This window comes from Petromyzon marinus, chromosome 48 (genome assembly GCF_048934315.1).
Source record: "Petromyzon marinus isolate PM22_M1 ecotype Great Lakes invasive population chromosome 48, UKy_Petmar_22M1.pri1.0, whole genome shotgun sequence".
NCBI lineage: Eukaryota > Metazoa > Chordata > Hyperoartia > Petromyzontiformes > Petromyzontidae > Petromyzon > Petromyzon marinus.
The window spans coordinates 6,805,303-6,819,977 of NC_133714.1; the positions used below are offsets into that span (position 1 = coordinate 6,805,303).

The following is a 14,675-nucleotide window of genomic DNA, read 5'->3' on the forward strand; positions in this document are numbered from 1 at the left end:
CTCTTTAACGTCCCAGAGTCTCGGAGGCACCGCTCTACCACGACTACAAAAGAGAGAGTCCACAACTACTACTACTACAGAGAGTCCAGAGATAGTCCACTACTGCTACTACACAGAGAGAGAGTCCAGAACTACTACTACTACACAGAGAGAGAGTCCACTACTACACAGAGAGTCCACTACTACTACTACACAGAGAGAGTCCACTACTACTACTACACAGAGAGAGAGTCCACTACTACTACTACTACACAGAGAGAGTCCACAACTACTACTACTACACAGAGAGAGAGTCCACTACTACTACTACACAGAGAGAGTCCACTACTACTACTACTACTACACAGAGAGAGTCCACTACTACTACTACACAGTGAGTCCACTACTACTACACAGAAAGAGAGTCCACTACTACTACTACACAGAGAGAGAGTCCACTACTACTACACAGAGTCCACTACTACTACTACTACACAGAGAGAGAGTCCACTACTACTACACAGAGAGAGGCCACTACTACTACACAGAGAGAGTCCACTACTACTACTGCTACTACACAGAGAGAGAGTCCACTACTACTACTACAGAGAGAGAGAGACCACTACTACTACTACACAGAGAGAGAGAGTCCACCACTACTACTACACAGACAGAGAGACCACTACTGCTACTACTACACAGAGAGAGAGTCCACTACTACTACTACACAGAGAGTCCATTACTACTACTACTACACACAAAGAGTCCACTACTACAACTACTACACACAGAGAGAGAGTCCACTACTACTACTACACAGAGAGAGAGAGTCCACTACTACTACTACACAGAGACAGAGTCCACTACTACTACTACTAAACAGAGAGTCCACTACGACTACTACACAGAGAGAGAGAGTCCACTACTACTACTACACAGAGAGATAGGCCACTACTACTACTACTACACAAAGAGAGAGTCCACTACTACTACTACACAGGGAGAGTACACTACTACTACACAGAGAGAGACAGTCCACTACTACTACTACACAGAGAGTCCACTACTACTACTACACAGAGAGATAGTCCACTACTACTACACAGAGAGAGAGAGTCCACTACTACTACTACACAGAAAGAGTCCACTACTATTACTACTACTCAGAGACAGAGTCCACTACTACTACTACTACACACAAAGAGTCCACTACTACAACTACTACACACAGAGAGAGAGAGTCCACTACTACTACACAGAGAGATAGGCCACTACTACTACTACTACACAAAGAGAGAGTCCACTACTACTACTACACAGGGAGAGTACACTACTACTACACAGAGAGAGACAGTCCACTACTACTACTACACAGAGAGTCCACTACTACTACTACTACACAGAGAGATAGTCCACTACTACTACACAGAGAGAGAGAGTCCACTACTACTACTACACAGAAAGAGTCCACTACTACTACTACTACTACACAGAGAGAGAGTTCACTACTACTACTACTACACAGAGAGAGAGAGTCCACCACTACTACTACACAGAGAGAGAGAGACCACTACTACTACTACACAGAGAGAGAGAGTCCACCACTACTACTACACAGACAGAGAGACCACTACTGCTACTACTACACAGAGAGAGAGTCCACTACTACTACTACACAGAGAGTCCACTACTACTACTACTACACACAGAGAGTCCACTACTACAACTACTACACACAGAGAGAGAGTCCACTACTACTACTACACAGAGAGAGAGTCCACTACTATTACTACTACTCAGAGACAGAGTCCACTACTACTAAACAGAGAGTCCACTACGACTACTACACAGAGAGAGAGAGTCCACTACTACTACTACTACACAGAGAGATAGGCCACTACTACTACTACTACACAAAGAGAGAGTCCACTACTACTACTACACAGGGAGAGTACACTACTACTACACAGAGAGAGACAGTCCACTACTACTACTACACAGAGAGTCCACTACTACTACTACACAGAGAGATAGTCCACTACTACTACACAGAGAGAGAGTCCACTACTACTACTACACAGAAAGAGTCCACTACTACTACTACACAGAGAGAGAGTTCACTACTACTACTACACAGAGAGAGAGAGTCCACTACTACTACTACACAGAGAGAGAGTCCACTACTACTACTACTACACAGAGAGAGAGAGTCCACTACTACTACTACACAGAGAGAGTCCACTACTACTACTACTACAGAGGGAGTCCACTACTACTACACAGAGAGTCTACTACTACTACACAGAGAGAGAGTCCACTACTACTACTACAGAGAGAGAGTCCACTACTACTACTACACAGAGAGTCTACTACTACTACACAGAGAGAGAGAGAGTCCACTACTACTACTACTACACAGAGAGAGGCCACTACTACTACTACTACACAGAGAGAGTCCACTACTACTACTACTACACAGAGAGAGAGTCCACTACTACTACTACTACACAGAGAGAGTCCACTACTACTACTACACAGAGAGAGAGTCTACTACTACTACACAGAGAGAGTCCACTACTACTACACAGAGAGAGAGTCTACTACTACTACTACACAGAGAGAGTCCACTACTACTACTACTACACAGTGAGTCAACTACTACTACTACTACACAGAGAGTCCACTACTACTACTACACAGAGAGAGTCCACTACTACTACTATACAGAGAGAGAGTCCACTACTACTACACATAGAGAGTCCACTACTACTACTACACAGTGAGTCCAGTACTACTACTACTACACAGAGAGTCCACTACTACTACACAGAGAGAGTCCACTACTACTACTATACAGAGAGAGTCCACTACTACTACTACTACACAGAGAGTCCACTACTACTACACAGAGAGAGTCCACTACTACTACTACACAGTGAGTCCACTACTACTACTACACAGAGAGAGAGTCCACTACTACTACACAGAGAGAGAGTCCACTACTACTACTACTACTACACAGAGAGAGAGTCCACTACTACTACTACTACACAGAGAGAGTCCACTCCTACTACCACAGAGAGAGAGTCCACTACTACTACACAGAGAGTCCACTACTACTACTACACAGATAGTCCACTACTACTACTACACAGACAGAGAGGCCACTACTACTACTACAGAGAGAGAGAGACAGAGTCTAGATTTAAAGCTTTCGTGACTGCTAGGATTCTATTGGGTAAAGTCACGTAGGTGAAAATAAAATAACAAAAAATCACGACGTTTCGGCCACAACACAAGCGGCCTTCATCAGGTGAAGGGACGAGACTGTCTGGAGCACAGCGCTGGAGTGAGAAAAGCCACGCTTAGATCACGACCTATAAGCTGAGAAGAAAACAAAGCGCCTTGACAAAGGAATTAGCATATAATTTAGCATTGAAATGGCTCATTGAAATAACTAAGTTAAAGTACGCTGTGGGGGATCACGATATAATTTTCTCCGATACCAAGGTTCTTTGCAAACCCACGGGTTTTTATCAGAGATTTGTTCATGAAGCAATTCAGATCTACAAACACGGACACAATTTCAACCGAGAAGATGGTTTCAAATTAAGCAACCATTGGAAAGATGTTCTAAATCGAACTAAACATTAAACAAATTTCAATGGTACAGTATATTTTTTCAAGTAGTGGTACCCCAAACTTTCGCAGCTCTTATAAATTCCCTTTTCACACCATCAATAGGTAAACTCCCCCCCCCCCCCCGCGCCAAACGGCAAGTCCACCGGCACGTACACCACCTCTTTTCTAAAATCGGCCAATCAAATGCTAATTTTTATGCTAATTTCTTTGTCAGAACACCTTGTTTGCTCGCACACAGTTTAAAGGTCCGCTGTCTGGGCGTGGTTGTGTTTCGCTAAATTCTCCTGTTTGATTTGTACTAGGTGCCTCGGTGAATGTATATGCTCTGACTTTAACATAGCTATTTCTGTGACCAGTTACAAGCTAATCACTCAGCTATTTCAATGCTAAATTCTATGCTAATTCCTTTGTCAAGGGGTGCTTCTGCGGATGTGTATACTTTAACTTAGCTATTTCAATGAGCCATTTCAATGCTAAATTATATGCTAATTCCTTTGTCAAGGCACTTTGTTTCTTCTCACACAGCTTAAAGGTCGTGATCTAAGCGTGGCTTCTCCCACTCCAGCGCTGTCCTCCAGACAGTCACGTCCCTTCACCTGATGAAGGCCGCTTGTGTTGTGGCCGAAACGTCGTGATTTTTTGTTTTTTTTATTTTCACCTACGTGACTTTACCCAACAGAACAAAAAGAGTAGAGACAGAGTCCACTACTGCTACTACACAGAGGGCACTTTTGCCGAGAAGACATCGGCCAGTGTGTGAGTCGGAGCTTGCCGTAGCATTTTGAAACCATTCTTGGGTTTGGCAGCAGCACGACACCAACTGTGATGATGATGATGAAGTTGTTGGGGGGTGGCTGGGTGGCTGGGTGGCTGGGTGTTGTCACCATCTGTGTATTGTCGCACGTGGGAGGGAACGGGGGGTGGGGAGCTGTCCACACGTTCAGGGGTGGCCTGACACTGAAAGGCCACCAGAGGCCCTGCCAGTGGCACCGCGTGGCCTCGCCGTGAAGGGCGCTGCACTCGAGGGCCCTGGGTTAGCAACATTGACGACGACAACAACAAAGAAGAAGAAGACAACGGGAAATGAAAGCAAAAAGTAGCGCGGCGAGGCGAAGCAATTGGGAACAAAAACATAATGCGTAAGAACAACGCGCGAAACGGCGCGCCGAATAGCCGTCGGAGAACGTCTCATCATGCAGCAGTGGATTGAGATAAGGGGCCGTCCGTAAATGACGTCACGCGATTTTGGATGATTTTTACCCCTCCCACCCCCCCCCCTAGTCACACGGCGTCACAAAAAGTCAGACCCCCCTCCCCTCAAATATGACGTCACAAAGCTCTGCCCCCCCCCCAAAAAAAAATATAAAACATGCTTCAAATCGCTTTAAACTATTGTCATTGTAGTGCGCGTTTAATGTGCCGCTGCACTGATATTGTAGGAGAAAACATTTATTAAAAAGTCTATTTAATTAAGTAGAACGTGTTGTCTATACTTATTTAAAGTTGCGCATTTTGATGTGACGTCATATTTTTCAAACCCCCACCCCCCCCCCTCGTCACACATCGTCACAAAATGTCTGACACCCCCCCCCCCAGGTGAGTGACGTCATTTATGGACGGCCCCTTACTGCAGACTTGATGCCCTGCAAAAATGTATCTATCTGGCGTTTGAACATCTTCACACCTAAATAGTTTTTTTTAAAGCTTTCGTGACTGCAGGGATTCATATTCTTGGTTCTTTCGGTGACTGACACCTTTATTCAAGCCATCATGTTTGCAATAACCACAACACAAGCAGTCAAAATGCAAACAAAAAAGACAACTCTGATAATAATATGCACTGTCCTTGAATTTGATTGGTCCACACCCGAGACGGCTTTTCTTAGAGCCTAGTCTCCACTGGTGTTGGACCAGAAGACGCCAAAAGGCGTACAACTCAAAAACACCGCACTATCAGAGTATTGAGGGCTCGGGGTGAGCATTTACATTGAGACCTCCTTTGCCAGTAACAAGATATAGGAATAGGTTTTACCCTTTTAACTGGCACAAAAACTGTGCCAGTTAAAAGGGTAAAACCTGTTACTATATCTTCTTACTGGCAAAGGAGGTCTCATAATGTCTTTCGGTGACGTTACCGAAAGAACCAAGAATATCTGCACACCCGTGTTAGTGCCAGAAAGGGGTGAAACCTCTGATCACGTTTCATCAGGTTTTTTTAGATACTGGCAAACACGAAAAGGCCCCATTACATGGTAACAACACAGCTCAAAATAATCGTGATATTTGTTCGAGAGAACATGGAGTAACGACGAGTGATCACTCATCCGTAGAGCCAAGGGGCGGCGCTGCTACGCGTCGCGCATAGCGCCTGCGAGTGGTGGTGGATGTTGACACTGCACCAGCAGGCGTGAGACTGACGATTCCATCATCGGAGGCTGGATGTCAGCATCCGATGATGGAATGTTGACACTGCAACAGCAGGAGTGAGACTGACGTTTCCATCATCGGAGGCTGGATGTCAGCATCCGATGATGGAATGTTGACACTGCAACAGCAGGAGTGAGACTGACGTTTCCATCATCGGAGGCTTTATGTGAGCCAAGTGAAGTGACTCAACGCACAGCGACTCCCGCATGCAAGGCTGTTCCGAAGTCGGTGACTTGGGCTGAAACCTTCAACTGTCTCACCCTTGTAACGATAGGTTTAACCACTTTCTGGCCATATTAAAACAGTTGTGTTAAGATGTTAAAGCGCCAGACTGAAACCTTTCGCAAGGAATCTGGTCCGCATTAACCACACGTACTTGTGGTGAACATGCAAACAAACAGAAAAACATGCTCTGGTAGAATATGATGATGCATTGTCTTTGAAACTGATTGCTCCACACCAGAGACGGATTTCTTTAGAGCCTAGTCTCAGTTTATTTAGAGCCTAGGCTCACCACGTGCTCTCAATGTCCTGACAGTGGCATTGTCTTTGTGCTGTTCGCCTTTCGGCGTCCTCTGGTCTAACGCTGTTTGTGACAAGGCTCTATAGAAAGCTGTCTCTGGTGTGGACTAATCAGTTTCAAAGACAATGCATCATCATATACTACCAGAGCATGTTTTTTTTTTGTTTGCATGTTCACCACAAGTACGTGTGGTAAAGGCAGACAATAATCCTTGCAAAAGGTTTCAGTCTGGTGCTTTAACATCTTAACACAACTGTTTTATTATTGCCTGAAAGGGGTAAAACCTATTGTTATATTTTGATACTGCCAAGAGAGGTCCCGTGATGACTCCCCCTTGTGAACCAAGCCTAACGCGGCACCACGGTGGCTAGGAGATGTTAACTCCCTCGCCTGGTATGCAGGAGGTCGTGGGTTCGATCCCGACCCTGACGCCTGCTGCTCTATATTTGGAATTTGCGTGTCTCTCTCTCTCTCATCATCATCACGGTGGCTAGGAGATGTTAACTACTTCGCCTGGTATACAGGAGGTCGTGGGTTCGATCCCGACCCTGACGCCTGCTGCTCTATATTTGGAATTTGCGTGTCTCTCTCTCTCTCCCCGTGGTCGCGTGGATTTTTCTCCCGGCCCTCCGAGGTTTTTTTTTCCCCCGACACATTCAGAATCAACTTGAAGCGTTTAGAGTCTTTGGCTGCGATACCTTTCCACGTGATGATGACAAGCCACCACTTCGTTGAGCTACCATTTGTGATAGCAAGGTCGCTTCTGAAAAAAACGCTAAATAGCTGCTCAGTGTGGCCCAACTTGGTCAAAGTATATCTCTGTGTGAGTCTATGGATATCTCGATCAGTGGATGGGACTCTGTGAGTCTATGGGTTACTATGCGAGGTCCATGGGTAGCTACGTGATTCTATAGGTTCCTATGTGAATCTACGGGTATCTACGTGCGTGTATTAACCTCTTCAAAGCTACTGGTCTCACTGCGAGGCTATGGGGACTCGTATTTCCATGGACTCTTCCCGCGTCTATTGATCTCTGTGTAAACGCATCGGAGTCTAAGTCATTCAACACATTCGTTAATAGCACTGCCTTAAAAAAGGGGGGAGGGATCCATATCACAGCCAACGTTTCGGGAAAGGGGTCTTCTTCATGGCAAATTATTGTAATAAATGTTTTTGGGTTAGATCGCGTTACTTATAAATGTGTCGTAACCCTCCACCACCCGACATGGCCAAACAGTAAAAAAATGTGTCACGTTTACAAAGGACAAATAGTTCACTACTTTAGCCCACCGGTGTGTTGAAGAGTGAATCAACATCATTTAAAATTTGAGTACGACGTTTCGCTGGTAATTACATCCAGCTTCATCGGGCAATTCGCGAATTTTAAATGATGTTGATTCACTCTTCAACACACCGGTGGGCTAAAGTAGTGAACTATTTGTCCTTTGTAAACGTGACACATGTTTTACTGTTTGGCCGTGTCGGGTGGTGGAGGATTACGACACATTTATAAGTAACGCGATCTAACCCAAAAATCTTTATTATGAATATTGGTCACGAAAGCCCACGTGTTAAACTGCAAATAATTGTGTATGCGCATTAAAGAGACGCTGTTGCCCGAACCGTCGCCTATTATATATCACAATCAAAATATTTACGTATATTGGAGGAATCCGATGAGCTATAAAGCACTTTTACACGGTAGATATATATCCTTGTAATGTAACACTCACACAGGGTGTAGTTCATTAACGCATGGATATATTTTTATTTGCTAAAATGCAGTATCACTCAATGCATGGCGTTATCTACGCCACCGTTGATCAGGCGAGGCTGCTGGAAGACAAACTCGCCACACTTTCGAGAAACCCGGTTTAATCATCACTCACTCGACGTCAGCCGATACGTGAGTGCACTGGACTGTGTGTGCAAGTCTACGGATCTTCCTGTGCAATATGTGGGCATCCATGTACGTCTATGGGTCTCTATGCAAGTCTGTGGATCTCCCTGTACAATTTGTGGGTCTCTATGTGCCTCTATGGGTCTCTATGCAAGTCTATGGATCTCCATGTAAGAATATGGAGACACAATTTTACCGGATTCCTCCAGTATAAATACAAATCAATATTCGGTTATTAATTTCCATGCAAGTCTATGGACCTCTATGTGATGCCAGGGGTCTCTATACAAGTCTGCCGAGTTCTACATATGCCCGTGCGTTTATGCAAGCGTATACATATATAGAGAGAGGTCTCTCTTATTTGCTCCGCGGGTTTCTATGCCAGTATCTCTCACTGGAAATCTATGGAACCTCATAGTAAGTCTATGGGGCACTCGTTGTAAGCCTGCACCATCTAAAATCCATCATCGAGGGGTGTTTTTTGTGTGTGGGGGTTAGATCGCGTAAATATATAAATGTGTCGTGAAACCCGCCACCACCCAACACAGCCACTTAGTAAGGGTTCTCGTGCGGATGAACTAGTCACGAATTTGCCACTTTTTGTCCACGCGAACGAACTCCTCGCCAATTGGAGGTGTCGGGTTTAACGGGACGCAGTTCGACTTGCCCGATCTGAGCCAAAACTAAAATTTTACATTTTTAAAATAAAAAAAGCCTCTGTCATGGATAGCATTGTGGCCGCGAAAAGCCCCGACTCCTACCGTACGCGTTAAACCGGCGTCTGAAGTGAAAGTCGCCGGTCACCTTTGCCGAGTCGCGTCGACTCGACGTCGCTTTGCGTAACGACCGCGGAGAGAGACACAGAGACAGAGAGAGAGACAGAGAGAGAGACAGAGAAAGACACACAGAGAGAGAGACAGAGAGAGAGACAGAGAGAGACACAGAGACAGAGAGAGAGAGACACACAGAGACAGAGAGAGAGACACAGAGACAGAGAGAGAGACAGAGAGAGACAGAGAGAGAGAGACAGAGAGAGAGACACACAGAGACAGAGAGAGAGAGACAGAGAGACACAGAGAGAGAGAGACAGAGAGAGACACACAGAGAGAGAGACACAGAGAGAGAGAGAGACAGAGAGAGAGAGAGACACACACAGAGAGAGACAGAGAGAGAGACACAGAGAGAGAGACAGACAGAGAGACAGAGAGAGAGAGAGAGACAGAGAGACACAGAGAGAGAGACAGAGAGAGAGACACAGAGAGAGAGAGACACATACAAAGAGAGAGACACACAGAGAGACAGAGAGAGACAGAGAGAGACACAGAGAGAGAGACAGAGAGAGAGACACACAGAGAGAGAGAGACAAAGAGAGAGACACAGAGAGAGAGACAGAGAGAGAGAGACACACAGAGAGAGAGAGACAGAGAGAGCGAGACACACAGTGAGAGAGAGAGACAGAGAGAGATAGACAGAGAGACGTCGCTCAGACGCTTGTCGTGAAACTGCCCCCCCTTCCCCCCGCCGGCGTCGAGGAGGAGCCCCTTGGGCTCGCCAGCAGCAAAGCGTGGGCCCAATCGCCATCTGTTTCCATCTGTACGGTCGATAGAGTCGTTGGCCCCCTCGCCCCCCCCCCCGAGTCACGTGGTTTTCTCCGGGGTGCTGTGATTTCCTTCACACTCATCTTACACAGATGTAGACGGCGCCCTTAGTCCGCCAGGCTTCACAACAATCACCAAGTTGTACACGTCGATGGCAGTGGTGAGAGAAAATTAATGAAGAGAGGGGTTGTTCGTAGTGGTGGTGGCGGCGGTGTAGCTATGGTGACAGTAAGGACTGGCGGGGGGGGGGTGAAGGAGGGGCTGGGGTAGAGATGGGGGTTTGGGGTGGTGGTAGGGGTAGTGGTAGGGGTAGAGATAGGGGTAGTGGTAGGGGTAGTGATAAGGGGTAGTGATAGGGGTAGAGATAGGGATAGTGGTAGGGGTAGTGATAGGGGTAGTGATAGGGGTAGTGATAATTGTAGTGATAGGGGTAGTGATAGGGGTAGTGATAGGGGTAGAGATAGGGGTAGTTGTAGGGGTAGTGATAGGGGTAGTGGTATAGGTAGTGATAGGGGAAGTGGTATGGGTAGTGATAGGGGTAGCGATAAAGGTAGTGATAGGGGTATGGATAATGATAGGGGTAGTGGTAGTGATAGGGGTAGTGATAGGGGTAGTGATAGGGGTAGTGATAAGGGTAGTGATATGGGTAGTGATAGGGGTAGTGATAGGGGTAGTGATAAGGGTAGTGATAGGGGTAGTGATAAGGGTAGTGATAGGGGTAGTGATAGGGGTAGTGGTAGGGGTAGTGATAGGGGTAGTGATAAGGGTAGTGATAGGGGTAGTGATAGGGGTAGTGATAAGGGTAGTGATAGGGGTAGTGATAGGGGTAGTGATAAGGGTAGTGATAGGGGTAGTGATAGGGGTAGTGGTAGGGGTAACGACTTGCACGGTTGGCGACGTACGGTGCGAAAGAAGTTCAACAGTTACAGGACTGTACATACACAGAGCGTGGCTTCTCTGGATCAACGAGAACATTGAGTCGGGGGCGGAACTCAGGAATCCTGATCACCAGGGATGGATGGAGTGGGGTGATGGGGTGAGTTTGGTGATGGTGGGTGGGGTGGGTGGGGGTGAGTTTGGTGATGTTGGTTGGTGGTGAGTTTGGTGATGGTGGGTGGGGTGAGTTTGATGATGGTGGGTGGGGTGATGGGGGAGAGTTTGGTGATGGTGGGTGATGTGGGTCGGGGTGAGTTTGGTGATGGTGGGTGGGGTGGGTGGGAGTGAGGTTGGTGATGGTGGGTGGTGTGATGGGGGTGAGTTTGGTGATGGTGGGTGGGGTGGGTAGGGGTGAGTTTGGTGATGGTGGGTGGGGGTGATGGGGGTGAGTTTGGTGATGGTTGGTGGGGTGATGGGGTGAGATTGGTGATGGGTGGGTGGGGTGATGGGGGTGAGTTTGGTGATGGTGGGTGGGGTGGGTGTGAGTTTGGTGATGGTGGGTGGGTGGGGTGATGGGGGAGAGTTTGGTGATGGTGGGTGGGGTGGGTGTGAGTTTGGTGATGGTGGGTGGGTGGGGTGGGTGGGGGTGAGTTTGGTGATGGTGGGGTGATGGGGGTGAGTTTGGTGATGGTGGGTGGTGTGGGTGGGGGTGAGTTTGGTGATGGTGGGTGGGTGGGGTGGGTGGGGGTGAGTTTGGTGATGGTGGGGTGATGGGTGTGAGTTTGGTGATGGTGGGTGGTGTGGGTGGGGGTGAGTTTGGTGCCCTCCTCTCCCACCCCTCCCTCCTCCTCCTCCTCCACCTCCTCCTCACCGGCAACCCAGCCCAGTAGGGGGTGTCGCGGGGCCGCAGTGAGGGACTCAGGTCGCTGGTGGAGAAGGCGACCGCCGTCACCACGGTGCCGATCAGCATCTGGAGCAGCACCACCCCAGTGAGGGCCCCGACTCGCCGCCGTTGGGGCCGCAGAGGCGACGGCGGACGCGAGTCGCGCGGTCCGTCCGCGTCTCCTCCTCCTCCTTCCCCACCTCCTCCTCCTCCTCCACCTCCGCCACCTCCTCCACCTCGTCCTCCCACCCGGGGAGGACGACCCCTGCCCAGCCACTCCTCGGTTTCCATCGCGCGTTCAGCGTCTTCGTCTGCCCGCCCGACTGCCCGATCCCTGCGTCCCACCGCGACCTTGCTCCACTCTGGGGATGCGCGGTCGAGCGACGATGACTGCATAGTCCTGCTGATGGTGGTGCTGATGGTGGTGCTGATGGTGCTGATGGTGGTGGTGATGGTGCTGATGGTGGTGCTGATGGTGGTGATGGTGGTGCTGATGGTGCTGATGGTGGTGGTGATGGTGGTGGTGGTCACAACGATGATGGTGATGATGGTGGTGGTGGTGGTGATGACGAAGGAGACGGTATTGAAGACAACTGTGACCACAGCGATTATGTTGTTGTTGTTGATGATGATGATGACGACAACGACGAAGACCAGGATGATGAAGACCACGCGATGAGAATGATGATGATGGTGGTGGTATTAATGGTGTTGATGGTGTTGATGGTGCTGGTGATGTTATCCACCGCGTTGCGTGCGTTAGCATCGCGTAGCTGTGAGCTAACGCAACACCACACGCCTGGCGTAAAACATCGCCCGTGTCTCTGTATCTCTCTCTCTCTCCCGTGCTGCTCTCTCTCTCTCTCTCTGCCTGTGTCTCTCTCTCCTCGTGTCTTCTTCCGTGTGTCCCCCTCCCCTTCTCTCTCTCTCCCCGGCCGTCCCTCTCCCTCTATCTCTCTCTGCTCTCCCTCCGTCTTGCCTCTCATCTGCAACGCTCCGCTATCGGCTGCACGCCGTAGCGCGCCTGCTTTGCGACTGGCCGATCCCGCGTGCAGGAATGAATAGCAAGAGGGGAATGGGGTTGGGATGGGGAGAAAGGGGTGGGAGGGGAGGAGGGGGGGGAGATGGAGCAGGGAGGAGGGGGGAGCAGGGAGGAGGGGGGAGCAGGGAGGAGGGGGGAGATGGAGCTGGGAGGAGGGGGGAGATAGAGCAGGGAGGAGGGGGGCGCAGGGAGGAGGGGGGAGATGGAGCAGGGAGAAGGGGGGCGCAGGGAGGAAGGGGAGATGGAGCAGGGAGGAGGGGGGGAGCAGGGAGGAGGGGGGAGCAGGGAGGAGGGGGGGAGATGGAGCAGGGAGGAGGGGGGAGATGGAGCAGGGAGGAGGGGGGGAGATGGAGCAGGGAGGAGGGGGGAGATGGAGCAGGGAGGAAGGGGGGGGGGACTGCTTGGGTCACGGGCTATGTCAGTAGAACACGTTCATATTTACATGCATAACAAAGACAAAGATCCCCCGTGTAGCCTCTGACGGAATGTTGGGGCAAGTGCTGTTGGCGAGCGACTATGAAGAGCGGCACAGCACGCGGGGAGGTGGGTGGCCAACACCACGCCCGGCCGCCTTTGTCTCCCCGGTGGCGACTTTTTTTGTTCCACACCGCACCAGGTACTCATTTAATGCTGAGTCGACCTAGGGGAGGCCCAGGAACCAGTTCAGACAATCGTCACCGGCGTTGGCCGTGAGCGCAGCGCGTCGCCTTACGAGACGCACAGACGCTCATCACATGCGCTCTAAGCACACTCGTCTTAATAACACACACACACACAATCTGTCTTGACACGAGCACACACGGCGGCATCACGACTCATTACAGACACAATGATTATTGTCTAACGTCTGCCATAATTCTTGAGACGAACTCTGGACCCGTACATGTTTAATACTTACCGCACGAAGTTCATGATTGAGGTTCTCTTTTTTTTTTTGGGGGGGGGGGGGTTAGATCGCGTAAACATGTACATGAGTCATATTCTTGGTTCTTTCGCTAAAGTCGGGTGGTGGCGGGGTATAACGATAAAGTCACGTTGAAGGGAAACAATAAAATAATATATATATAAAACAATAAAATTCTCACGACGTTTCGACTGTAACGCAAACAGTCATCATCAGGTGATGATGACTGTTTTTTCACACCTGATGATGATTATCGAAACGTCGTGAGAATTTTGTTTTATATATATTATTATTTTATTGTTTCCCTTCAACGTGACTTTACCGAAAGAACCAAGAATATGAATCACTGCAGTCACGAAAGCTTTAAATCAAAATGTAAATGTGTCGTTATACCCCGCCACCACCCGACACAGCCAACTAGTCAAGGAGTTGTCACGTAAAACAGAACGTGGCCAATTCGTCACTAGTACAGCACAGCGGTTTGTTGGAGGTGTTCTGGCTTGGCTCTCCAACACACCGGTGTGATGCACTAGTGACGAATTGGCCACGTTCTGTTTTACGTGACAACCCCTCAACTAGTTGGCAGTGTCGGGTGGTGGCGGGGTTTAACGACACATGCATATATTTACGCGATCTAACCCCCTCCAAAAAAAAACACCTCTATTGCGGATGATATTGGTCGCGGAAGCCTACGGCGTGTTAAACGAACGAGGTTAACTTTGACTCGAAAATATCGCGTCCGTTCTGCGGCACTGCTTCGTCTGCCACGGCTACTTTGAACGTCGAAATTCGGTCCAGAGAGAGCTGCCTTCAGCGGCGTTCACCTGTCGATGACATGCCCCCCCCCCCCCTACCAGACGGCCTGTTCGGGACCCCCGAGTGAGTTTTTTGTTGTTGAAGA

At 48.9% G+C, this 14,675-nt stretch overlaps 1 protein-coding gene across 1 annotated transcript in view; it reads right to left on the minus strand.

Moving 5' to 3' along the window:
- Positions 1-12,224, minus strand: part of LOC116952743 (sarcospan-like) — a 30,953-nt gene extending 18,729 nt beyond the window's left edge. The window contains exon 1 of the mRNA XM_076074415.1: positions 11,817-12,224. Coding sequence (XP_075930530.1) covers positions 11,817-12,224 — 408 coding nt within the window. The remainder of the gene's footprint in view (positions 1-11,816) is intronic.
- Positions 12,225-14,675: the final 2,451 nt, after the last annotated feature.